General features: G+C 51.1%; 10 protein-coding genes across 10 annotated transcripts; 5 read left to right on the forward strand and 5 right to left on the reverse strand.

Annotated features, from left to right (window-relative positions):
- Nucleotides 1-332: 332 nt before the first annotated feature.
- N7525_003101 (uncharacterized protein) lies at nucleotides 333-2504 on the forward strand (the record flags this gene model as incomplete). The annotated part of the gene is made up of 5 exons (XM_061212605.1): nucleotides 333-570; nucleotides 638-1231; nucleotides 1290-2112; nucleotides 2180-2432; nucleotides 2490-2504. The coding sequence occupies 5 exons, from the start codon at nucleotides 333-335 to the stop codon at nucleotides 2502-2504; spliced, it is 1923 nt and encodes a 640-aa protein (XP_061069626.1).
- Nucleotides 2505-3188: 684 nt separating this feature from the next.
- N7525_003102 (mitochondrial import receptor subunit TOM22) lies at nucleotides 3189-4313 on the reverse strand (the record flags this gene model as incomplete). The annotated part of the gene is made up of 3 exons (XM_002559457.2): nucleotides 3189-3299; nucleotides 3550-3839; nucleotides 4070-4313. The coding sequence occupies 3 exons, from the start codon at nucleotides 4311-4313 to the stop codon at nucleotides 3249-3251; spliced, it is 585 nt and encodes a 194-aa protein (XP_002559503.2). The 3' UTR covers nucleotides 3189-3248.
- Nucleotides 4314-4569: 256 nt separating this feature from the next.
- Nucleotides 4570-6394, reverse strand: N7525_003103 (mitochondrial-processing protease subunit alpha; the record flags this gene model as incomplete). Its single annotated transcript, XM_002559456.1, has 2 exons — nucleotides 4570-6222; nucleotides 6293-6394. 2 exons carry the CDS (start codon nucleotides 6392-6394, stop codon nucleotides 4570-4572), a joined length of 1755 nt encoding a protein of 584 aa, XP_002559502.1.
- Nucleotides 6395-6839: 445 nt separating this feature from the next.
- N7525_003104 (acetoacetate--CoA ligase family protein) lies at nucleotides 6840-8999 on the reverse strand (the record flags this gene model as incomplete). Its single annotated transcript, XM_002559455.1, has 2 exons — nucleotides 6840-8693; nucleotides 8772-8999. The coding sequence occupies 2 exons, from the start codon at nucleotides 8997-8999 to the stop codon at nucleotides 6840-6842; spliced, it is 2082 nt and encodes a 693-aa protein (XP_002559501.1).
- Nucleotides 9000-10426: 1427 nt separating this feature from the next.
- lcb2 (putative serine palmitoyltransferase 2) lies at nucleotides 10427-12442 on the forward strand (the record flags this gene model as incomplete). The annotated part of the gene is made up of 1 exon (XM_002559454.1): nucleotides 10427-12442. One exon carries the CDS (start codon nucleotides 10427-10429, stop codon nucleotides 12440-12442), a length of 2016 nt encoding a protein of 671 aa, XP_002559500.1.
- A 1225-nt stretch (nucleotides 12443-13667) lies between these two features.
- N7525_003106 (forkhead domain protein) lies at nucleotides 13668-17336 on the reverse strand (the record flags this gene model as incomplete). Its single annotated transcript, XM_061212606.1, has 1 exon — nucleotides 13668-17336. The coding sequence occupies one exon, from the start codon at nucleotides 17334-17336 to the stop codon at nucleotides 13668-13670; it is 3669 nt and encodes a 1222-aa protein (XP_061069627.1).
- Nucleotides 17337-18142: 806 nt separating this feature from the next.
- On the forward strand, nucleotides 18143-19035 carry N7525_003107 (uncharacterized protein; the record flags this gene model as incomplete). Its single annotated transcript, XM_002559452.1, has 2 exons — nucleotides 18143-18638; nucleotides 18743-19035. 2 exons carry the CDS (start codon nucleotides 18143-18145, stop codon nucleotides 19033-19035), a joined length of 789 nt encoding a protein of 262 aa, XP_002559498.1.
- A 542-nt stretch (nucleotides 19036-19577) lies between these two features.
- On the reverse strand, nucleotides 19578-20824 carry N7525_003108 (cyclic nucleotide-binding domain-containing protein; the record flags this gene model as incomplete). The annotated part of the gene is made up of 2 exons (XM_061212607.1): nucleotides 19578-20427; nucleotides 20472-20824. 2 exons carry the CDS (start codon nucleotides 20822-20824, stop codon nucleotides 19578-19580), a joined length of 1203 nt encoding a protein of 400 aa, XP_061069628.1.
- A 1477-nt stretch (nucleotides 20825-22301) lies between these two features.
- Nucleotides 22302-24122, forward strand: N7525_003109 (carbohydrate-binding module family 48 protein; the record flags this gene model as incomplete). The annotated part of the gene is made up of 3 exons (XM_002559450.1): nucleotides 22302-22324; nucleotides 22424-22556; nucleotides 22797-24122. The coding sequence occupies 3 exons, from the start codon at nucleotides 22302-22304 to the stop codon at nucleotides 24120-24122; spliced, it is 1482 nt and encodes a 493-aa protein (XP_002559496.1).
- Nucleotides 24123-24761: 639 nt separating this feature from the next.
- N7525_003110 (ELL-associated factor) lies at nucleotides 24762-25955 on the forward strand (the record flags this gene model as incomplete). Its single annotated transcript, XM_002559449.1, has 1 exon — nucleotides 24762-25955. One exon carries the CDS (start codon nucleotides 24762-24764, stop codon nucleotides 25953-25955), a length of 1194 nt encoding a protein of 397 aa, XP_002559495.1.

A 25955-nucleotide genomic window follows, 5' to 3' on the forward strand; every position in this document is an offset into this window, starting at 1 on the left:
GTTTTAGTTACCACATTAACTTAGGCCGCTACATAGGTTCTAAGTGACTGTATAAGAATATCTAACTGTTAGAAAGATCGTAGCAATCAAAATGTCCAAATGTCGCTGCAGTATACATATCACGTGCTCTCGTGACTTTCCCAACGCGATCCGCGACAGTGACGGTCCCGCTCTGATCTGACAGATTGAATTCTGATATGGCAGATTCAAGCTTCATTCAGTCGCCTTTGAACATATTTCCTTTTCTTTGAGTTTGCCATGAGATAACTAGCTATATGAGCCCAACAATCTGCCATCTTATCCATCCCGATCTGCCATCTTGACCTCTCGCAATGCCACCCCGCAAATCAAAGAAAAAGCAGACGCGACTTGCCTTTGCCGCTTCGACCGCTTCGCCTCCAGCGAATGTAAGCCCCGAGCAAAGCAGCCGATATGCAACACTCACATACGACAACCCAAGTTTGGGCACATACCGTCCTCCAAAGTCTCTCAAAAGCAAGCCGGAAACTTCGCCCGAGAAGAAACAGCCAAAGCTCCCCGCCAAGAAGAGGTCCAAGGATAAACCCGCGAGTACGGTGATGCTCTCTATTCTCAATACAACCAGAAAGCTAAGATCCAAGAGACAAACTGTTTATAGAAGATCAGTCGGGCGATAAATCCTTAGACGAACCTATCATTCCTGCCGCCCAGAAGAGAAAGAAAGCCGCGCAACCCGATAACCTCGACCTAGCAGACCCCGATGAACCCCAAGATGCGAAGAAATCCCTTTTGCGCAAACCGCAGAGGCCATTACAATTCTCAAAGGCACAGACCGGGAACAAAGACGATTCTGATTCGGAGGAGCTATCCCGGCCGCGTCGAACGCTCAAGCGGAAGGCCGCAAGCTCACCAATTGATAGCGACTCGGATGATCCTGTGGCCTCCTCGGTGGCCAAACGGCGCAGGTCTACCCGAGGTGGTAATGCGTCAAGCCCACCTGTGATACTCAGCGACGATGATTCAAACGACTCGGTGCGTCCTTCGACTGCCAAGAGGCGCAGGGTAGCAAGGCCAGCCGCTGTATCCAAAAGTGACGATGATGACTCGGACGAACCATTGGCTTCTTCGCCAGTGAAGAGGCTTCGCCGTGGACAGGAGAAAGAAACTCCCAAAGCTCCCACCACCCCCCGCCACATCTCGAAACAGGACAAACTTGATATCGCAGAGGATTTGGAGGACCTCCAGGATTCCGGTATGGTCCAATTAGCGGACGAGGCACGTTTATTTATGCTAATGCCAGTCATGTGCAGTTGTTAAGAAAAGTCGAACTCGCGGCCGGAACGTCGAATCTGCCCGAGACAAGAGAATGAAGCACCTTGAAGCCCTCCGGCGCAGAAGGGCTGGTGTGAAAGACGAGGAGGAGGGCGAAGAAGATGATGATGATGACGAGGACGAGGACGAAAACGATTCAGATGTGCAGGAGATCAAACGACCTGGCAGCGATGGCAGTCCCTCTGGCCGTGGTCTCTGGCGTCATCACGACGACGACAGCGACATAGAATCAAACATCGACCCCAACGAGAACCTTGATCGGTACGAAGATGACTTCGTCTTGGAAGACGAGGTGAACGATCTCGGCGTGCCCACTGAGGAGATCCCCTTCGAGTTCACCCGACATGCGTATAAGCAGCCGAAGGAATACTTCCGCGACGTGATCGGCTGGATGGTGCAAAATAAACTGAACCCGGCCTTCCCTCGCTCTGACGACATGTACAAGATGGCATTCATGAAGCTAGAAGATGAAGTCAAGGGTCGGGCCGGTTCACAGCTGATCTCCTCCGTTTGGAATCCCAGTTTCGTCTATGCCCTCCAGGCCCGGCCACACATAGACATCTCGGCCTTCCCAACAGAAGAGAACCACCCCTGCGATGCTTGCAGGCGCTCTGGACATCCCGCTTCTAGTGATATAAAGCTCTACGGGAAGGCGTATTCCTTGCAGACGCTTGAGCCGCTGGAAGACGACAATGATGATAGCGACGACAGTGACGAGGATTCCAAGCACAACGATGGAAAGGATCGGGACCGGGATGGCCATGTCATTCCTCCGGAGAATGTCCGGTATTATCTAGGAAAGTAAGTTCGGCTTGGACAGTCATTTCAATCGCGCTCACCCTCTAACCGTTTGCTTTTGTTTCGACAGACAATGCAAGGCGAGAGCACAGCTCGCCCACACCCTCACTCATTGGCGTTACCATCTCAATGAATGGGTCATCGATTACCTTGAGCGTACGGGCCACATGGACGATGACGAGATCCTCAGACGAAATGATATGAGCGTCAAGCGGAAGACGCGAAATGCAAATGATGTTCTCGACAGCATGACTGGAACTGGTGAAGTCGATAAGCTTTGGCGTGACTTCCACATTAATCTCAAGTCTGCTCGCGAGAAAGAGGTATGTTCTTGTGTGTTTTGTTTATGTGCTTTCATGGTGCTAATTGTCCTTATCCAGTCTATCTACGGATGATGATATATCATATCCAGGGCCAGTTCACCCGAGGCCAACTACATGTCCTCGAATGGCTTGATCATGAACTTCCATGAAGACTACGACCCGAGTAACTACCTAGGTAGTTACCTAGTTTTGTCACCCCACTTCCTCTCCGGTGCTCGACCTTGCACAATGATACCCCTTTTCTTGTCTTAGTTTGCACATTCCCAGTGTAGCAAGCTGGCCCTCAAGAAACTATCTTCCAAGAGCCTACTTAACATCATATCCAATGCAGTTCTAGGTATTCTATGCCTCCTTTGACCAGCCCCTATAAGAAATCTAGGACTACAAAATGCGATGATAACCAAACCCATCCGTTTTCATTACCTGGACATGCACATGGGAAGAGAAGAAAATAAAGGTGTATAGAGAAACAGGAAGAAAGATGATTGGGGTTGTACAAATACATGCATGCATAAGCTGCCGGAGCCAAAATGTCAGAAAGCATGAGAGATGCGAGGAGATAAAAAAGGAAGTAAAAAAACAAGAAGTATAACAAAGATCCGAACAAGACAAGACAAGAAGAGAATCGGGAACCAACTCCTTCCGAGTGCTTTTAGTCTGTTTCTTGAGATCTGCCCAAGATAGGTTGGAAATCCCAGGACTTACAGAATCACGCCGATATCCGCTTGGGTATGCTGTTTGCAGCACACCCTCAACGTCGATAATCGTGTCGCTGGATCCTTTGTCAATCTCTCTGCTTTCCAAAGTGGTATTAATTTACAGAGTGGGTTGAGCCACCTTCTCGGGTTCGGAGCCGGGGGTGAGCATCTGCGAGTAAGAATCATAATCAGTATGATATTTCAAAGACTGGGAAGCCGGTGAAAAGCGCGAGAGAATGACATGCATGACGATGTTAAGGGGAAAAAAAGAATTTTGAAGATTGCCGAGATGCGAATACCCGAGGCAATGTACACGGTGTCAAATGTGCCAATGACAGCAAGAACCGGGATTCAAAATAGATGTTGCAATTTCGATAAAACCAAGCAAACAAAACCAGAAGAAAACGGAAGACACATACCTCGTTAGCTCCCTTGATCATTCCCTGCTCGCGCTCCATCTGGATGTACTGCTCCTCCTCGGCGTAAGCCAAGGCGAATGGCACACCGAGCAGGAAAGCACTGGTGCTGATAACCCAGAGGGCCTTTCCACTGAATGAAAAGGTGGCCTTGGTGAGGTCTGTGATGGAAGAGACGGTGCTGTAGACGGTCCGGCGGGCGGAGGGAGGAACCATGTCTTTCAGAGCGGTGACACGCTCGTAGAGCGACTCGGCCTCGAGCTCGACATCCTCGTCGTCGGAGATCTCGGAGTCTGTTGTTCATTGATTCTATGTCAGATAATGTTCTTGATGGGTTATTTGCGATTGATGTGTTTATTTCTGGGGTTTCGAGGTCGCGTGGTTGAGGGATTGAGATTGGGGACTGGGATGGCAAGAGGAAATCCAGGGAGTAGTGTATCCTCCCATCGAAGCAAATTCCCGTGCAAATGACAATGGCGCGATGCGAGTTCCGTCTGGGTACGGGTGTTCGAGCGGTACTAACCAGTGTCTGAGTAGTCCTCATCATCAGAGACCAGGAGAGCGTCGTGCTTGGGGGCAGCGGGCTTGTCGGTGAAGTGCTCGTCTTCGACTTCAGTAAGCTTGACCATTTTGGGCGATTTGGATGAGAATAACGAAGGGGATCTAGTTAAAGGTGATGGTTGAATGATGGGAGGACGCTCTGGTTTCGCTCCGACTTTTTTGCCGAAAAGCGGCGAGGAGCTTGGACCCACCGACAACGATGTCATTTGCTTTTGATATGAACTGGTGTTGGTGAAAATATGAAATGGAGAATACATAGACAAGGTGAAAGAATAGAAATGTGGATTTAGAAATGCTACGTGCTCATATAAAGTCCGTTAAAAAAAAGAGAGGTGTATTCTACAGAGGCGAAATGCTGGCCATAGTCTATAATTACAGATTATCCTTTAGATGCGACCACTTCACCACATGACCCTTATGTTCGACACATTCACGCGAGTCCAGAGGCATAGAATCATCTATTTACCGTCGGCCAAGCTTCCACCGGGAAATCCGTTCTTGGATCTCCTCCCAGGGGAATTTCCGGAGCTTGTAGCCTTCCAACTCGCCCTCCTGCAGCACAACAGTAGGCTTACCAGTGCCCTTGCCCTCGTTGTGGACCTGGCCACCGAAGACTTGACGAGCCACACGGCGGAGGTCCTCGACAGTGAGGGCCTCAATTTGCTCACACATCTCCCGGACACTGACCTTGCGGCCGTGGACCTGCACCTGGCGGCCGAGATCCTCAAGCTCGACCATGCGAGACTCTAGGTTCATGAGCAGCGAGGAACGGAGCTGGTTCTTCGCACGGTTGACTTCTTGTGCTTGCAGCGAGCTGTAGCCAGTGTCCAAAGTCAGGGACTGCAGCTCACGGCACATGACCTCGACCATCTCCGTGATCCGGGTCGGGCTGCAGGATGCGGAGATTCCGAAAATTCCACTATCCGTGTAGCTGTGATTGAAAGCAATGCAGCTCTCGACCCAACCGTGCTGGTTCAGCACGTTAGTGTAGAGTCGCGAGTACATACCCTTTCCAGGGCCACCGGCCGAAAATGAGCCACCGCCACCGAGGAGGGTCTGGAGAGTAGCGAGAGCATAGATATCAGGCGAGGAGATGGGGAGAGCCTCGAATGCAAGGTGGATGTGACTCAGGCGAGGAAGCATGGGGCTAGCTGGTGGAGGAATCGAAGGGAGGGCAATGAAGCCACCCGTGTAGTGAGCAGGTTGACGGAGGTTCAGGGCGGATGGCTCAACCAGGGATGAGTGAAGAGGCTCTACTGTAGAGTCCTTGGAGGAAGAGAGGTTCTTGAGGAATGGAAGCTTCGACAAGAGCGAAGTGTGTGTTTTTTGGGAAGCAGCCGGGCTGCTGATTGTCGATGAGGGTGTGAAGGAAGGAACGGTCGGCACCTGGCCCTCGCGGGCGGCCGCTTGGGAATCAGACAGTGTGGTTTCGATTCCGCTGCCTGACAGTACAGGACCCTTGGCTTTGTTGATGTCCCTCGACTTCATGTCGCCAAAGTACTGCTCCGTGAGCTTAACAGCCTCCCCGTGTGGCACTCCGGCAAACGCAACCACCATGCGATCCGGGTTGAAGAAGAGTTCCCTATACCGCTCCACAACTGCCTTGTTGATTTCGCCTAACCGTTCTTCCGGGCACAATAGCGGGTTTCCAAGGGTGTTGTTGGCATAGGCAGTCATGTGAACCAATTCCGGAAGGATGAGTTCTGGCTTCGCCCAAATCTCGCCGATTTCGTACTCCGCTGTTGCGAGCTGTTGGATAACTTCCTCTTCGGTGATGAGGGGATCGCGGATGGTCTCCGCAAGCAAACCGAGCGTGGTAGGGACTGCGGAGTTGAAACTGGCAGACTGGTACATCAACGATTCCCGAGAAGAGGCACACTGGATGTTCCCGCCTAGAGACTCAAGAATCTCAAGCATCTCATCTCCGGTGCGCGCCTTGGTTGACTTAAAGGCTAAACGGTCCATAATGTGGCTGACTCCGCGTAGGCTCTCGTCTTCGTAACGAGATCCGGCATCGACGTAGACTCCGACACCAGCGAAGGGACCCGGTAATGATTCCGTGGCGACGCGAACTCCATTTGGAAGTGTGGTGATCTGTTCTAGCTCGGCGGGATCCTGTGGATAAACGGACAATTTGTCAGTTAACAATAACGCTATTTTGCAGTAGCTAACAAGGCTTTCTTACCTTGGCCGAGTCATTGATGGTAGAGAGGCTTCTTGACACGGCGCGAGGAGCTCGTGTCAATGGCTTCGCAGCCTCAATGGCCCGCAATGCTGTGCGGCGCATGATGATTATTTCTGTACAAATCCGACAGTCTGGTTAATTCGGGATTTCTTGGTGCACCGAATATATCCGGAAGAGGTGATGTGATGTAGCTCGGACGGATTGTCGGCGAAGAATCGTAATGGAGCCTCGATCCGAAATGATTAGCTAATCCGTCGCATGATGGCCAGATGTTCTTCTTTGACTTAGCAGTTTTAAGTGGATAACCCTTTTGCGATCAAATTATTAATGTTTCTGAGAAGAGGCCGTGTTCTATTTATTTTTGTCATCATTCGTGTCTAGACGCAGCAGGGCCCAGGTGTCTAGGTAGGTAGTCCGCTACCCCAGGGCCAAGACCCTGCAGGGTTCGAATCCCTATTAACATGTGGATGTGGAATCTTGATGACATTGATATGCAGCAAATAACAATGAGTCGTCAATTTTTCTATGTGATAAAGAATTTGAATAACTAAGGGTTTTCCGAGGCCCAATTTCTATACCAATCAAGACATGAAGCATTCGCAACACTCGCACCAATCTTGATGTTAAGCCCACACAAAATCTGCTTCACAGCATTTTCGACCTTCTTGCCATTTGAAGTCACCGGAATCTCGGGACATGCATCGATAATGCCAGGCACATGGCGGGGGCTAAGCTCCTTCCGAATAGTGGCCTGGATGCGTGCGGCGAGATCCGCCGGCATACCGGACTCGTTGGCAGAAGAAAGTCGGACAAACAGAACGACCGTCTCATCGGTGTCAACGCCATCTCGCCTCCGACCAATGCAAAGGGAGTCTTCCACATCTTCGGCGAAATGCTTAAGTAGAATATTGTATATCTCGGCACTTCCAAATCGCACTCCGGATGGCTTCAGTACGCCGTCGCTGCGGCCTAGCATGACCACACCTCCGGTTTGTGGGTTCAAACGCACGTAGTCCCCATGGTGCCAGACCGAGGACCCAAACACATCGAAGTAACTTTTCCGATACTTCTCCAAGCCTGTTGGTCCCGGGGGCCAGAACATGACTGGTTGGGCCGGGAAGGGTGTGACGCAGACAAGATCACCGGGTTCACCAGTTGCACTAATGTCTTTGCCAGCATAGTCAAACACTGAGATGTCCATCCCCAAAGAACGGCATTGAATTTCTCCTTTGTAAACTGGGAGAATGGGGCAGCCGGAAGCGAACAGAGAGAGGATATCTGTGCCACCGGTGATGGAACCAAGCATGATGTCGTGGTGGAAAGAGGAATAGACGTATTCGAATGTTGATGGTGCCAACGGGGATCCAGTACTGAAGATGGCCCTTAGGGTCTTCAACGACACTGGTCTATGGGCATGCTTGCGCGGGTTCAAAGCGGCTTGTTCGAGGAGAGAGAGATATTTGGCCGATGTACCGAAATGGGTAATTTGAAGCTCTTCGATCAGCCGCGGCATGGCCATTTCTCCCTTCCCGCCTTCAGCATCAAAGGGTCGGAAGGGTGATCCATCGTACAGGACGATTGTTGCTCCGCTGGCCAAGCCCGACACCAGCCAGTGCCACATCATCCAGGTTGTCGTTGTGAAGTAGAACAAGCGATCACCTGGTCGAATGTCACAGTGAAGAAGATGTTCTTTCTTGTGCTGCAACAATGTGCCCAGAGACCCATGAACGATAGGTTTGGGAGCCCCCGTTGTACCAGACGAATACAGGATATAGACGGGATGATCTGGTCTCAAGCTTGCAAACTCTAATGGCGCCTGAGAGTCCTTGACCTCAGACACGAAATCACCATAAACTTTTGCTTTCCCATTTGCAGGTCGAAGGTCATCCAGGTTAACTTCAAGTTCCGGGGTGGTAATAAGAAGCACCAAAAGCTCAAGGTCCGGCAATTCAGAGACAATCTCCCGTACTTTGGCATGCGAGCTATGCACCTTGCCATTGTAGAAGGATCCATTGTCCGCAAAGAGGATCTTAGGTTGGATCTGCTTCAAACGCTCCAAAACAGCATGCACACCAGTGTCAGGTGACACGCCAGTCCAAAAGGCCCCGATTGAAGCAGCGGCCAACATTGCCACGACGGTATTAGCATGATTGCCCACGAAGCCAGCGACCCGATCGCCGGTCTTCAGACCTGCTTCTTTCAGAGCGTTTGCGCACAGGCGAACTCGTTCTCGTAGCTCCTTCCACGAGACGAATTCGCGGGCTACTTCAGTGGCGCCAATCACTGCTACGGAATCTTCATCCGGCGAGGTGGCGGGATACAACAGATTCTCGGCGAAGTTCAAAGTGCTCCCTTCGAAGAATGAAGGTCTAGGAAATAGCACATCTTTTGAATCAAGGACCTATGTAGATCGGATTAGGATCGGATATCTCATGTCCAAGATGGTGGTGGATCCAGGCTCGAAATGGGAATTACTCACGTGTTGGTATGGGGTGTGGGCGTTGATCTTGGTATAGTGCCAGATTTCCTCCCAGAACTGGGCTGGTTCAGAGACACTCCATTTCCAGAGTGTATCGTAGTTGTTCAGTGACAAGCCATACTTCTTGTTCACTTTAGTCATGAAATCGTAGATCTGAGTTGTCTCAGGAGAGGAGGGCCGCCAGAGCTCCTTGGCCTCTGGCTCAACGTTTACGTCGATATGAGGCATACCTAATGGGGTTTGTAGAGACAGTCACACAGTACGGGAATTGAGCTTCGGAGTGGCGTGTGTAGTAGACTGTAGACTGTAGACTGTTGTTTGAGATTGAAAGATTCAATATATTGTCACAATCCCCAGAACCCCAATAATGTGGCAATATAGATTTCAATAATCCCAACAGATTTGAAGGATCTGATAGGGCTTGGGGAGTCAAAGCTTGAACAAGGCAAGAGCCTTGGAAGTCAGTGCAAGTCGGTGCGAATACCCCAGGCGGAGGGCGGGAGTGATCGGGTATTGAGTTGCCGATCTCCGCGGCTATGGGACGAAGTTCTCAGTATAAAAAGCCCTGGACGTGAATGTTAAAATCAAAGCTCCTCTGATATGTATATATTCCAATTACCATTAACTACTCCAGATGTCACATTAGAAAGTGACATTGTTGCCTCAGGCATCTTGCCGTTTTCATATCCAAAGCCTTCCTGTGCCTCCGTAGATACTCCAACGTCACATCTCGTGATGTAGGTGTCACAGACGAAGAAGTTACCTAGGTATATCTATTTGGTCCAAACGGGTTTGAGTCGGATATACCGGAGGATGAAATGTCCCTTTTCTTCACCTTTTGTTCCCCAGTACGGAGTATATTCATAAATTCGATGTGCATTGGAGTACATACGAATACGACTTCTCTCCTCTGATCTTCTGGCCTTTGGGCCTTTGCGGGCCCGAAATTTTAGTGCGGAAAAAAAAAAAAACCTTTAGTATTGATCTGGTAATAATACCTCCTTTCCAGGAAAGATAAGCCAATCATACCTAATTATCACTGTATTATCACCGTACTGCATCTGTTTTTAATTAATACCAGGAGGTCGCATGGGCCGATGGCTTAGAGAGAAACATCTCTTATTTATCTTCTCAGAACTCTCCTTCTTCTTTCTTCCATACTCGTTTTGGTGCTTCATCATCTTTGTAGGGCAACATTGGTCACTTCGTCATCCGAACGTAGGGCTCTTTGCCCCTTCGTGTCTCTTGCCCCCATTCCACGTGCTTGCAATTTTTAAGCCCTTTCGGGGTATTCGGCTTCCACTTACCTTGAATCAACCTTGTGGTACGTCTCGATTTGTGGAACTTATGACCTGGAAAGTTCCTGGGTATATGGTTGATTTGGGAACGGAGCGTGGCTCAGGGGTGTCGCGTGGATGCCTGGTCTAGAACCATCAAACTAATTGGCTGCGGTTTCCAGATTGAAAACACATTGAGGTTATCGACGAAGACCGAAGTCCCCAAGAAGCACAGCCTACTCGGACACGTCAATTATCTACCCCCTCCGGTAGTCCCTGCCTTAAATTCGTCAATCCGGACACCCAAAGCGCCCCTCGATCTTGACGTGCACAAAAATTAAGACCCGTGCCGCAAACTTTACGCTGTTTCCTCCTGCGATGCCTCGTCGATTTAGTAGCAACTCTTCCAACGACACCTCTACCAACCCGCCGTCCTTTTCACCTTCTTCGGGAAAGGGCGGTATCTCCATCAAGGCCCCCACCGTCAAGTCCAATCGCCTTTCTCAGTTATTCTCGGCCTCGCCAAAGTCAAAGACGGAAACTGTACAGAGTGGACATTCTCAACCTAGCAATTCTTCTCCGCCGATAAGCCTGGCCTCACTGTCCCTACCGACAATCTCTCTTTCAACGGCCACTGCGGATAACCCCAATATGGACGAGCTGCCTACCACACTCTTCCAGCCTCCGTCCCCTGAGGAGGCTCGTCGGCTGGCCAAGCAACATGCCCAGTTTGGTCCGATCGGTCATCCCAGCCACCGATACTCCAGTCGACACCCTGGCGGTGTCTTCCCCGAGCCGGTGATGGACGAGCCGCCGTATTATTACCTGCTCACCACCTATATCAGTTACTTAATCCTAATCGCTTTCGGACATGTCCGTGATTTCTTTGGCAAGCGATTCCGCGAGGAACACTACCGCCATCTCAAGCCTCGCAATGGCTATGGTGCTCTCAACAGCGATTTCGACAACTTCTATGTGCGTCGTTTGAAATTGCGCATCAACGACTGCTTCGAGCGCCCCGTGACTGGCGTTCCCGGCCGCACCATTACTCTTATCGATCGGGCCACGGATGACCACAACCAGCACTTCTACCTGACCGGTACCACTACCGACACCCTCAATCTGAGCTCGTACAACTACCTGGGTTTCGCTCAGTCGGATGGCCCTTGTGCGGATATTGCGGAAGACTCCATCAAGAAGTATGGCATTGCAGCACCCAGCACGCGAGCAGAGTCCGGCACACAGGATTTGCATGTCGAAGTAGAGGATCTGGTTGCTAGGTTTGTGGGCAAAGAATCGTCTATGATTTTCTCCATGGGCTTCGGCACCAACGCCACCATCTTCCCCGCCTTGGTCTCGAAGGGATGTCTTCTCATCTCCGACGAACTGAACCACGCGTCGATCCGTTTCGGTGCGCGTCTCTCTGGCGCCTCCATTGCTATGTTCAAGCACAATGACATGAAGGACCTGGAATTGAAACTTCGAGAGGCTATCTCTCAGGGACAACCCCGTACTCACCGTCCCTGGAAGAAGATTCTGGTCGTGGTCGAGGGACTCTACTCCATGGAAGGTTCCATGTGTAACCTTCCTGGCCTTGTGCAGTTGAAGCGCCGGTACAAGTTCAACCTGTTCGTTGACGAGGCCCACTCCATCGGAGCCATTGGTCCCAAGGGACGTGGTGTTTGCGACTACTTCAGTATCGATACTTCCGAGGTGGATATCCTGATGGGAACACTGACCAAGTCATTCGGTGCTAACGGTGGCTACATTGCGGCTGACAAGGTCATGATCGACGCACTCCGTGCGACCAACCCTGGTGTCTACTACGGAGAGTCTCCCGCACCTGCAGTTCTTGCCCAGATCTCTTCTGCTCTGCGGATCATCAACGGTGAGCTCGTTCCCGGTCAGGGAGAGGAGCGATTGCAGCGATTGGCTTTCAACTCGCGGTACCTCCGTCTCGGATTGAAGCGTCTTGGCTTTATAGTGTATGGCCACGACGATTCACCAATCGTTCCAGTCCTTCTCTTTAACCCCGCTAAGATGCCTGCATTCTCTCACGAGATGCTCCGGCGAAAGATCTCCGTCGTTGTTGTCGGTTACCCGGCCACTCCCCTGGTCTCGTCCCGTGCTCGTTTCTGTGTCTCTGCTGCCCACACCAAGGAGGATCTTGACCGTGTGCTGACCGCTTGCGATGAAATTGGCAATGTCCTCCAGTTGAAATTCTCTACTGGTATCGCGGGTGGTGCGCTGCCTGCTGCCGAACAGCCGGCTCCTCCACCAGAGCTGGAGAAGGAATGGCACCGCAGGCGCTCGGACAATATTTCTCCTCCCCGTTGGCGCGTCGAGGATGTCATCCGACGCGGAGTCCAGGATGTCAAGAATCCCTTGTACTAGTACTAGATTGGCTTCTTTCTCCTGCCGGTTGACATGACCTTTTCTTGAGTTCACTAGGCTTTGTCTTCCGTCGGGATCTTTTTTTCCACAAGCACGGTTGTTGCTGGTCACACTGTGCCGGGGTCTTAATTGCACATGTCCCCTTGATCTTCGTTCTGAGTTGCTAAGATTGTGACTTTCGCTGGACTTTGCTCCTAAGGCACATAAAAGCGAGTGAACTTGCTCAGACTAGAAAGAAAAGGGGAACTCGGGGAAAACAAAAAGAAACCAAAACGGTCATGAGTTATTCGAACGAATGAATATGCCCCGTTTCCTATGATCCTATTGCTTCCTGTTTGCATACAATATTTCATGTTACTTTCTTACTTCACTGTTCTTATTCTTAAGATATTGCCTAATATTGTTCCCACTATTGGCTTTTTAATGTATTTTACTATAGTATTTCGGGTCAATTGTCAGGACCTAGGGCTGGATATAGGAAAGGTACTCACCTGCCGAGTCACTTGTGTTTACAGTCAGTCATACTCCACATCCCTGACTGCTTCCATACAAAATGGAGTTCATATTCCACGAGTTCAAGTGCAAGGATGAGACCACAAACGAAACACCCGTCCAAGAAAATGACTTAAAATCGCATCCTACATTGCCTTGCTAGTACGGAGGTACAGGCAAGCCGCCAGGAACTATATAGCAGTGTAAGCCGTTGCTCGGTAAACGGCAACGCTACTGATAAATAATACAATATCTATGCATGTGCTGGAGAATGAGTATATATACGCATGTGTCTAGTCCGATCAAGGTGAATGGTATTTCTATCATGAGCTTTTACGCTTTTATATCCGACGGGTCACGTCAGGACGAAAACAAAGAACAAAAGCAAGTCGGGATCATTCCAGAAGAAAAGATCCCTCTGCACCTCCGAAACAGTGGGCTGTGAAGAGCCGAGAAAAAAGAGAACAGGGAAGAGAAGATTTAAGCGCGACAAAAAAAGACAAGACGCAAGAAAACGCCTGTCAGCAAAAACAGAGGGATATCATTAAGATTCAAAGAATCCAGACATGTCGCAAAGAACAATTTGAAAAGGATAAAATGAATGGGGAAAAAGAAGAAAAGAGAGAAAAGGGAAGAAAGCAAAACCGTAAGACTCGTATACTCGATAAGTCGTCAGGGGGGAAACCATTCCCTCCACCAGTAGATGTAAAACCTCCAGGAACATTGAAGCCATTCACTCTTCTTTCAGACTTCCGACCAAATTGCGTAGCACGTCCATGATGACGGCTTCGTCTTTTGGCTCGCCGCCTGGGAAGGAGCTCTCTGGCGCATCGCCCAACACCCGTGCGCGCGCACTCCGCAGAACTTCCCGGATGTAATTCTTGTCCTCGTAGTCTTCCATGAGAACAGCTTCAAAGTCATCGATTGCCTTGTTCGCTCTATCAATGAACGAGGATGACTCTGATGGCCCTGGTGCAGGGTTCTGCTGAACAGGGTGTTGCTGTTGTTGATGGTGAGGATGGGCCGGGAGGCCTGGAGGCGGATGATGCTGGTGCTGATGCTGGTGTGGGTGTTGATGTTGATGCTGCGGCTGATGCTGGTGGTGAGGTAGCGGATGTTGCTGCTGAGGGGGATGCGACAGCGGCTGCGACTGGGGTTGGACCGGTGGCTGATGTGGATGCGGATGCTGATGCTGGTGTTGGAATTGCGCTCCACCAGATGGAGGGTAGGCCCGAGGCTGCGGGTTGTTGTGAGGAGGTTGAGAGGATGGCGGCTTGGGTTGGGAGTAAGGGGAATGATGCTGAGGTGGTCCGTGAGGGGGTCGTGGGGTCTGCAACGGTTGCTGCTGGCCGCCTGTGGGAGCGGGGGCAGATGCGTAGGGCGAAGTGTAGGTCGAAGGGATTGTCGCTGCGAATGCAGCTGGGAGGTTGTTGCGGAGTTGACTGGGGATGGGGAAGGATGCAGCTGGGTTTATAGGTGGCACTGGTGTTGGAACTGGCGCTGGTGCCGGTGTCGACACCGGTGCCGCCGGTGCTGACGCAGGTGCGGGGGCGGGGGCGGGTGCAGACGGGGGCATAGCAGCCGGAGTAGGTGTTGGCGCTGGCGACGGAGTAGGAGCAGAGACAGGGGCAGGTGTAGACACCGGCGGAGGTGCCGCTGCCGGTGCTGGCGTCGCAGCCTGTGGCGGGGGCGGAGCAGGAGCTTGAACCCGTGGAGCAGGAGGAGCGGCGGGTGTAGGTGCAGGGGCCTTCGGTTGAGGTGGGTAGGGACCGGATCGTGGAGGTCCTCCCACATTAACAGATGCCGGGAAAGGAGCAGGCGGTATAGAAGGGAATTGGAAATGCTGCGGCGGATTTGGCACCTGTGGTGGGCCCTGAGGTGGCGCATAAGAATGGGACATCTGAGGCATGTACTGCTGAGGAGCAGGTGCAGGAGGGTGGGACACCTGCGGCGGCGGCGAAGGGCGTCGTTTCTTTTCCTTCTCAACCGACGCGCCGGGAATAAGTTGCCATGACCAACCCTTGCCATCTCGCTCTGCGTGCATGAACAAATGCCCATTGCCGTTCAGGTTGTGCCGTACACTGGATGTCCAGCCCTCAGTCTCACACTTGAAGCGGAAGTACGGATATTTCAATTTCAGCGCACGATATATCTGCTTCAACGTCATTGGCGTGCCGGCTTCTGTCAGGGCATCAAAGATGAGAACGGCGTAGTTGTACGGAGGCTTCGCCAAATCCTCGGCATTGTAAGCAGACTCCGGAGGATAGTTGGGAGATGGTGATCGTGATGGTTTGCGCTTTTTGACCGGTGGGGGTTTGACATATTCTTGCGGAGGCTCCGCAGACATTTGGCCGCCTTCCGTTGAGGGAAGGGGAGAATCCATTGGTGTACCATCCGGCTTCTTTCTCTTGGTGTACTTCCGCTTCTCGGATGGCTTGTTTGTTGGCGACTCGGGAACGACAGATTCTTTGGCAACTGTCTTTCCGGCCTTGGGCACTTTGAGTGGAGGTGGCGTGATACCTCCGTTGGCTTCGCGCTTAGCTGCAATTTTCTGCTCTCGGGCAAGCTCAGCTCGCTCGCGCTTAGACATGATCCCATCTTTGGGAGGGCGTCCCGGTCCCCGGCGGCGGGCCGGCTGCGAATCGTTATCCCCATTCTCGATAGAATCCATTGCTTGAGCCGATTTAGAATCCTTTGTCTTGAGGATGATCTTCTTCGAAGGCTCCCTGCTCTCGCCGCTCTCACTTCCAAGTCTCTCCGATTCATCAACGTCGTCATCCACTTCGATCGAAGCACGGGCATCTTTCTCTTCCTCCTCTTCGGCATTCTCTGCCAATTTTTCTTCCATGCGGTCGGCTCCAGTTTCGCCAATAGGGACGTCTGGTAGCAAAAACCGGATACGCACACCTCCAATTTGGATGTAGTCGCCGCTATGTAACGGACGAACTTGCCCGGGCGATAGCCAATCAGCCCCAATGAACGCTCCATTACGTCCCATTACCTCCATTTCAAACAAGTTACGGTCAAAGTTGTATGAGATCCGCACATGTCTCCGAGAAATCCCTCGATGGCCTGCGGCACTGCCGTCAACGGTCGTTGGGGGGTGAATGGGAATGGTGGGACAAGAATCAGGGGATGGGAGCAAAGCTAGCGCATCAACCGGCTTTGCGTCTCCGTTTCCTTCTTGCAAAGATTGCATGGCAAGCGCATTGTAGTCGGTTGTCGACTGTAGTTGAGCCGGGTTTGCATGCAACGGTACGACAGCCTCGTCAAAGGATGATTTTGATGATCGTCGGCTCACGTTCATATTGTTCGGAAGATGCGGGGGTATATCTGGATCAAAACCCATAATACCTCCCCGATCACTGACAACACTGCCCATCATGGCAGCGCTTTCCTCCCGCTTCATACGGTTCGGGGTGTGGGATGTATTTCCTCCACTTGAACTCTTCGCCCGAGTGCTTCGCACGGCCTGCCGGTACTGGAACTCTCGGTGATGGGCGGCGCGTGCGGCGCGCACGTCTCGCCCTAGGATGAATGAGTAGGTATTGACGTAAAAATGTCCATCATCAAACTCCAACTTGGCAAATGCTTGGATCTTAGGTTCCGATCCAGCAATTGAGGCCGCCACATCTTGATATCCCAGGGCTGACAGATCGGCGTTTTGCGAAAGGAAAGCGGCTGTGAGCAGTTCGTTTTGGTGAAGAGCTTCAAACGCATTTTTCGGGGCGGCGGAAAAATCCAAGGGCGGAAGGAGCGAGGGCTGCTCAGCGTCCAATTTCGGGTTCATGGGGTCGGACAAGGTTCCCACAGCATCGGATGAGTTAAGCCCCGTATGGTTCATACCCTGGTGTGTAGGATTTGTCCCCATGTGCTCATCACCTAAAGCTTTCCCACTTAGCAAGTCCTGGATCTCGCGAGATATTGAGCCTGTGTCTCGGTGTAAGCTCGGGTCGATGGGCGCGTGAGATTGAGCTGGCATGTTGTATGACGGGGAAATCGAGTCGTCCATCTTGATATCCATGCGAACATCCTGGTCCTCGTCCTGTTGTGCAGGTTGTATCGTGGTAGGAATAGAGTTTGCGGCTGGCTGATTTCCAAGAAGCTGTGCTAGGAGCGCACTTGCGGCGCTTTGGGTATTTGCATCTTGTTGATGTTGCGCGGTTGAGAAGTCGTGACTGTCCGAGTATTCAGTTTTGATTGCGACGTCCGGAGCGGGCATCCCGTTGGGAGTTGACGGGGCAGAATTATTCTGCATGGCGCGGATTGCGGAGTCCTCTCGAGGATTGCTAGGGGGTGCAGTGTCTGGTGAGCCGCCACCATAGTCGTATATGGGGCTATCGGGGCCTGGGTCAGGCGGTCGATGGCCCACGGCTGGCGCAGTCATAGTCTGCGACGACATGACAGGCTGGTGCTGGGGAAGGGAGAGGAATGAAGTTCCAATAAGAAGGGAAGTTCTCAACTTGAGACCGGGCGGTGAGCGGTGGCCGATTTGGTCGCTGCAGATGGCCCTAGTCACCGCTGAGCCATGCTTTTTTATTTTTATTTTTTTTTTTTTTTCTTTCCTCTCTTTTTCCTTTTGTTCGTTTTTCTTCGACTCTCAAAATATCGCGATTTGACTTGACGAATTCAGCAAATATGAAACTGGAAAGGTTGGTTGGAAAAGCGCCGACGATCCCCTTCCGGGACAAATTTTCTTTCCCGCCCCGCCCAAATCCATATTCTCTCCGACTTGATCCACACCTTATTTGGTAGACTGCAGTTCCTCACCGATTTTGTTTAAAGAGCCTAGATCTAGATCTATATATGTATATGTTGGTTTCAAAGGAGTATGATTACCTCTTTGTTCTATTATTTCACATTTCCTCGGTCTATCATCTATGGCCTTGGACCTCTCTGATATTCCATCAGTGAGGTGAGGGGAAACCATAATTATAGGTTCATATTGTGAATATTGTACATACGTACTTTAGGCAAATTCAATTCATATCAAGTGTATATGCAAGGGGTGTATGATACATACTACATATTCTGGGGAAGCGGAGTATATAGGTACACATATTACACATGTTATATATGTAGAAAATTACATACCTAGGTAGCCTTCCAATGTTGTCTATGGGATCATCTTATCGCGATAGACCTCGACCCTTTCTACTCTACCTTCACCTCTACTTACACCTGTACATTCACACAACAAAAACCAAAATGGCCCCGAAATCCAAAAAGCCCGATCCAAAACCTCAACCAAAGACCACAACCCCAAACTGGCCTCCCCTCCGCCCCCTCCTCCCCGCCGCCGATCTAACGCTGACCCCCCTCCTCCCCGACCAAATCTACCTAATCCGCAACTTCCTTTCAGGCACCCTCTGCAAAACCTACGCCTCATTCCTCGCCTCGCTACCACTAACAACAACACCCGGAGCCCCAAAGAAAGACGAGGCATTACGCGTCAACGACCGATTCCAGATCGACGATGCACGGTTCGCGGAGATGCTGTGGAGCACAACAGCGCTGAAGGAGCTTGTCACGACGCGCTTCGAAGAAGACGAGTATGGGTACGACCACGCCGAAGAAGACGAGGGTGCTAGCCCGTCTGCCCTCGCTGAACGGGCACGTCAACTCTGGGGCGGGGAGCCGTTGGGGTTGAATCCTAATATTCGCATTTATCGATACTCTGCTGGACAGTTTTTCGGACAACATTGTAAGCTCTTCGCTCTGGGTTGATTTGGATTATGACGGTTCCTATGCATAGGACTCGCATATACATCCAAGCTAAAACTAGCACTAACACCCGTAAACCTACAGACGACGAGGCCAACAACATAACCCTCCCCCCACCGAACTCGCGCTCAAAAGCAACACCCGCTCGCACAACTTGGACTCTGCTGGTCTATCTGACTTCCTGCACAGGCGGCGAAACTATCTTCTACCCGGAGCCGACGCGCGCAAACCGTAAGCCCGAACCGATAGCCGTTGCGCCGGAGGTTGGGATGGCGCTGTTGCACCGACATGGAGATCATTCTATGATACATGAGGGGGCCGAAGTTACTGGAGGGGAGAAGTGGGTATTGAGGAGTGATTTGGTTGTTCCGCGGTGACATACTGGTGTTGATTGCATTTGGGGAGTTCCAATGTTGGCGAGGGGCAGCATTTTACATAGACATATGGAACATAGCATAACCGTAGTGGGCAGGTTCCTACGCGATTTCGACTGGGAATGCCTGTGTGTTTGGGGTATATACACATGCGTATGGGGATTTATCAGGCACAAATTCTAACCATTCTGCTGGATCATACCTAAGTATTGAAGGGTCCAATCGAGTTGGATAAGACAGTAGCAAAAGGAAAATATGAACACGGACGACAGTAGGTCCCTGTCACAGATGGCACGCATAGAAGAGACAAGAAGTTGTAGATACAAGTCAAATAGTCGTAAAGAGCGGAAAGTTTGCTGGGAACAAGGAGATGGGAGACAAATAATGAACATAGGGGGGAAAAAAGTAGATCATCAGTTATTGGGATAGCAGATGGGTTTTGAAACTCGGCAAAGTGACAGATGACAATTGGGTTGGATCTCGCCAACGAGGAGTCTAATTTCCTGACTCAAAAACCCCCAAGATTCAATTTCTTTGTAGTCATATCAAGCTGCCTTGGAAACAGGAGACCTCTTCGAATCCAGTTCGTACTCGGCCCCTCTCATCATTCCCTCCACAGGACCGAGGAGCCGCTTGAATCCGTCCCGGCCCAACCGCGCCACCTTCACATCCGTCTTGGTGGTGATGCTAGCCTGACGTGGCTTGTCGTCTAGCAACGCCAGCTCGCCGAAGTAATCGCCTCGCCGATAGTTCTTGACGGGTCCTGAGACACCGTTCTTGGTAGCCTCAGCTTCGCCCGACTCCAAAAGATAGAAAGCATCTCCGGGATCCCCTTCGTGGATGATGGTGGAATTAGCCGTGTACTTGATGGTGTCCAGAGCATCCGCGATCTTCGAGCGCTCGTATGGCTTCAGAGAAGAAAGCAGCGGGACTTCCTCCAGGAAAGCCTCGTACATACGCCGGCGTTGGAATGCCGAGTCCATTAGGATGCGGCGGAAGGTGATGCGGTCAAGGGCCCACAAGGTGCTCTTCGGCTCGGTGGAGATCACTGTCGCAGCACGCGGGGCATTGTACATCAGAGCTAACTCGCCGAAAGATCCTCCAGGTCCAATGCTGGCGACCTTGTTTCCCAAGCCATCAGGGCCAGGCTGCACGGCGCCAGAGGGGTGGATATAGACGTCAAAGTTTCCTTTTTCCACAATGTAGAAGTAATCACCGGCATCACCTTGGGAGATAACCTTGATATCCTTCGCAGGAATTGGCTTCTCAACGAGAGCGTTGAGGACGGTCATGGATTGATCATCGTCGAGATGGGAGAAGAGGAAGTTGCTACTGACGGCGCTCTTAAGCCGGGAGACCTGCTCTTCGGTCTTTGGGTGGTGAGGAGGTGACCAGCTATCTGAACCAGCTTCAGTGGGATTTAAAGATTCCGCTGAGACAGATGTCCGACGACCAAGCGCGTAGTTGGTAGGGAGCCCTTGCTCTGCGGATAGTCCCGGGAGGGGGGGGCCAGCTCCCCCTCCTGCTCGTCCTCCTCCCCCTCAGGATCCTGGAAGGGACTCCGGCTGAATAACGACCCTCCCGTTTGTGATCCTCCTTCGGTGAATGCACTACCTCCGAACAGAGCAGTGCCCGGGGGCACAGCACCCGAGTTAGACTGTCGGAATGTCAGGTTGGTTGGTGACGTCACCTCGAACTCGTCGTCCTCGGTGATTTTTGGGGTACCGGCAGATTTGTCGCCAGCTCTGGTGTTGATGACCGGGGTCGAATCAGGAGCAGAGTTCTGTGCCATGATGGCGTTGGGGGGGTCGAGGGCCAGAGAGGCCGCAACTCCGGGGTTGAAGCTGAGTGGGATGGATGTGGGATGGGCGAGACAGAGATGATATCTGTAGGGTATTAGAAAGGAATGGGTTTAAGCAGATGAGATTGAGAAAAGGAGAAGGAAAATGTAGGAAACGTAGGAAATGTAGCAAAAAGAGAAAGTTGAGGTAGAAAAGGGTAAGAGTAATGAGGAAGCAACGGAGGGGCAGACAGTGGGGAATTATTGGTTGGAGTCTAATTGTAGGGATACTGCATGACCTCTTCTGTCTTTCTCTGTCTCACTGTCACTCTTCTCTCTTTCTCTCTCTCTTTTTTCTCTTGTCTCTTGTCTCTTTTCCTCTTCTTTCTCTTGTCTCGGAAAATAAAATGTGAATGTTGCAAATGAAAAAGAAAATGGCAAGGGAAAGGGAAAGCAAGGGAAAGCAAGTGAGACCGGGAGATTACCTGTGTCTTTGCTAAAAGGAAGCTGAGTCCGGAAGCTTCCAAGCTTTTTACAGCTTTACAGCTTTACTTAGAAAAGAGAGTTGAAGACAAAGGGGGGAGATATTGGAAATAATTGGACTGGAGAATTGGAATTGGAAAAATGAGGGGTAGAGACACACTAAAGTTGGTCTGAGCTTCGTCGATCATGCTTCCAACATTGAATTTCACTACTTAATACTATGGACTATATGTACTATGTTGGACTATGTGGTATCTATTATGTACTATGGATGTATGGAGCAATAGTGATCGACATCTCATAATTATTTAAATGTGGTACTCCGTATAGTAATAAGATTTAGCATTTAAGTATAAAAAAAAAAAAAAAAAAAGGGAAGCTTTTAAGCCTTCTAAGTGTCTTCTAGAATTGCATCGCCACTCAAGTGGCAACGGGAAGAAGTGGCCCAGGTCACATATGTCATAGACTCGCCTTGTAAATGTCACCTTTAGTAAATTTTTTTGGGAAAATATCTGCAGCACAATTTCTTGGAACCTTCGGAAACTTTAAAGCTTCAGTTCCGAATTAATTTCTTGGAAGTCAATTGGTTATAATGTAGGTGATGTTCTCTCCTATTATACTAAGTGCCATAACACAGTAAGCTAGAGCTAGTTATAAACTACCTACGTTAGTATTAAGTGTATAACTTACCTACAACGTACCTAGGTAGGTTACTATCTAGTTATATAACCCAAAGCTCTGACATGGCGTCACGTAAACGGAAAGTCTAGATCACATAGACCACGGTTCGCCCCCAGCCCCTTGATATATGGGCAATGGGACTTATCTACGGAGTTCACTAGTTGCAGGAGAATCATATAGCGCTAAGTCCTCCAGGGTCAGGTACTGGTCTGTGTCACCTCCCCACTGGTTTAGTCCAAATTCACTGCTCCGTACTCTCCGTACTCCGAACCTTTTTCCCCTACTTTCTTTCCAGATCTCTTCCAATTTTCCCTCGGAAACCAATATGGGTACTTTTACATTTCAGTGGTAAGTCAAGCTTCCAACTTGATCCCTCTATCTAGGGTTCTCGATATCTCGGTACCTCTTGAATTCCTCGTGGTACAATGCTGAGACGGTTACTTGCAGGCCTCACAAGGCGAGCGAGGTGTTCGTTACAGGCACTTTCGATGATTGGGGTAAGACAGTGAAACTGGACCGGGTGGGCGACATATTCGTCAAGGAAGTGACTATATCTCCTGTACAAAAGATTCACTACAAGGTATGGGCTTACAATTCTTTTTATTTTCTCGCACCTTCTTGCCTTGGCCCTTGGAGCTTTTCGACCTTTTCCCCTCTGTAGATTTGGCGGTGAGCCTTAGGCAACAGGGGACTTTTCCACTGACGTCACCTGTGCCGCTTTCCCCCATTTATAAAGTCGCAACTTCCCGGAATCCCCAAGGTTCCAAGATTTCAAGACTTCCAACGTTATTTTTGTGCTGACTGAAAAATTATTGAAAAGTTCGTTGTCGACGGTATTTGGACTACAGATCCCAACGTACGGGAGGAAGACGACGGGAATAACAACATCAACAACGTGCTTCTACCTGAAGAGATCAAGTCCGACTTCGCACCCATGTCTGGCGTGACCCCCGATTCTACAACCGCGGCTCTCGCTGCTAACGTTCCCAAGGAACCCAATGGGGATCTTCCTGGCAGCTTCCCAGAGACTCCGGGACAGGAATCCGAACAGACCTTTTCCGTGGCTCCCATCCCAGCTTCCGGGGGTTATGGCAACCCCGTCAGCCTGAAGCCGGGCGAGGAAGTCCCTCATCACGAGACACTTCACAACAACACTGTTGACTCGAATGCCACTTTGGATAAAGAGTCATATGAGAAGGGCCAAACTCTCCCTCTTGGCGCTGGGACCCAGAATACCGACACTAACCCTGGCGCTTTCGCGTTTGCCATTCCCCCAGTCACGAACAACATGATTCCTGAGTCCAGCCTTCCGATCGGTGGACCCGCGCAACGCGCCGCAACCAGCGCGACCGAGCCGACTTATACCGGCGGTCCAGCGCAGCAGGCAGCGATGACCGATCCAGGATACCACATCCAGTCTGCTGGCCCTAACTCGACCACGGCAGCACTAGCTGCTGGTGTGCCACTAGAGTCAAAGGAGAAGCAAACCAACGGCGACAAGCCCGTCGAAGAGGTCCCTCAGAGGGTGAAGGACTCATTGGCCGAGGCCCACAAGGACCCGGAGGCTGCTGCGAACCAGGAAGCGGTAGATGAGAAGCATGCAATCGAGGAGGAACTGCACAAGAAGATCCCCGTTGCAGAGTCTGCCGGTGCTCCGCCGCCTACTGTCACTGCGGCCACCCAACCTGTTGCGCCCCACCTCACTGCTGGTACTGGTGTAGAGTCGGCAGATGTGTCGCCGCTTTCCACCCCTCCGGCAGGCCGCAATTCTGCTGCTACCCCATCTTCGGCACTGAAGAACACTGAGCCCAGTGGGCCTACTGTCACAACTGGCCCTAAGGCTACTCCTACTGCCGAAACCTCGGCTCCTGAAACCACTGGGTCTACGACTGCGGAACCCGGAGGTCCCACTGTGACGACCGGAGTTGCGTCTGCTCAGACACCTACTACTTCGACCGCAAATCCTCCAGGCCCCACTGTAACGACTGGGGCTGAGTCTATGGAAACACCTGCTACTTCGACGGCAAAGCCCGCAGAGCAGTCTGCCAAACAGTCCCAAAGCACTGAAGGTGCTTCTACTATTGACAAGAAGAAGAAGCACCGCCTGAGTGGATTCTTCGGCAGGCTCAAGGAGAAGCTTAAGTAAACACTCGGAAATGTTAAATTTCCGACATTGGAAGTCTGTTCTTTCATTCCAGTCCTGGGTGGTATAGTCTTGGCTGTAAACAGATATTCTGCTTTTTCTCCGATGCCTCATGTTCTTTGTTTCTGGATACCTCCTCCTGCCCTGCTTGACTGCATTGTATTCCCGCAAGCCGGTTTTTTTTGTTTATGCCTCAGCTAGTAATTATCGTCTAATGGAAGTACTTTGCTTTATGCTTTAATTGTTAGAATAGTACTCTTATGTCTTCAATGTCGTATTTATATCTGGGCCGAAGTCGGAGCTGAAGCCTGCGTAAAATGTAGTACAGAACTCGGAGTATAAGCATGTTGGTTCAACATGAAACATGAGACAATGAGACATGAGATATCCAATCCTGATAAAATCATAGAATTCTTGCTAAGAAAAGTAAGAAGGAAGTAGTTTTAACGGATCAAAGATTCTATAAACTGCCTTGTCATACGAGTGGGGAGAAGGCCATTTCCTAATTCCGCTCTTCTCCACCTCAACCTTTCCCCGACTTTGGGGATTTCCCATCTTCTTCTCCCATATTCCTCCCTTATCCTCTGTATTGTACAGACCACTTCGATTTTGGGGGCCACTTCACTACGCGTGAGCACAAATATGGCTGCCCCCACATTGTCCGCCATGATCGACCCGACAAAGCAGGCCGAGTACCCAATTGTGCTGGGGGAGAGGCTTGCTCGGAACCCAAACACGAGCCGGCTGATCAACGTCAACTACAACCACAAATCCAAGTCTGCTACCCCACAGCAACGTTCGACCATCAATCACTCCCGATCGGACGGCCTCTATGACCTCGCCGTTACTGATAAGGCTCCGAACGCCGATCAAACATTAACCTATTCATACAAAGGCAGCGAGGACCCATCGGGTGAGCGCAGCCTGGTTCTGATCTTCGATCCGGAGCGGAAAGTCTTTGTTCTGGAGCCGGTCTCGACAACCTTGAACTTTAACCTACGGTCGGCTCCAGGAAAGACGGAAAAGCAAGTCCGCGAGCAATACGAACAACTGCAGATAAAGGAAGAGGATGAGCCAGCCACCTCAGGAGAAGACCGGCATGGAGGGAGCACCAGCGAGGACGAGGGACCGGCTGACGAGAGCAATCCTTACGACTTCCGACATTTCCTCCCGAAGAATCGCCGGGAGGATGACAAGCCACCCTCAGGCCACAGCACCCCAGAACTTGCCATCAGCAGGGCCAGTACACCCTTCATCCCGGCTGTCAGACCTGCGCCTCGATCTGCCCCCCAAACCAAAACACAAACAAACCCGCTGCGACAGAAGAAACCGCCAGCAAAACCACCAGCCAAAGCACACCCGCCCGCGAAGCCAAGCGAACCTGTCAGCTATCCCGACCCACCTGAGCATGAGGACTCTCGCTCATCGCCGTCCGATGCAGGCACCGGATCACAACAAGCTGGGCAGTCTCCCGGATCGAACATTATTGTTGACGGAGATCTTATTATTGATATGGGATCTCCACCTGCACGCCCGCTCGTTGACCGGACATACTTTTCGTCCAATAACACCCCAGCAGAGGACAACGGGGATGAAGATATCGGGGAGTTTAGTTTACCCTCCCCGGCCGGCAATACAGCTCCACCTGTCTCAACACATACGGACACGGCTCAAGATGACGAAGTGGAAGATGATGATGCTTTGGCGGCGGAGATGGAAGCCGCTTTCGAACAAAGTGCTCGTGAAGAGGAGGCTCGGAACCACCATTACAGTCAAACCACGACCAGACAATATGTCCCCAGCGATGATGAGAGCGAGGTTAGTGAGGAGGAGTAA

The sequence above is a fragment of the Penicillium rubens genome, assembly GCF_028828025.1.
Source record: "Penicillium rubens strain IBT 27055 chromosome Unknown utg000002l_segment0_segment0, whole genome shotgun sequence".
Lineage (NCBI taxonomy): Eukaryota > Fungi > Ascomycota > Eurotiomycetes > Eurotiales > Aspergillaceae > Penicillium > Penicillium rubens.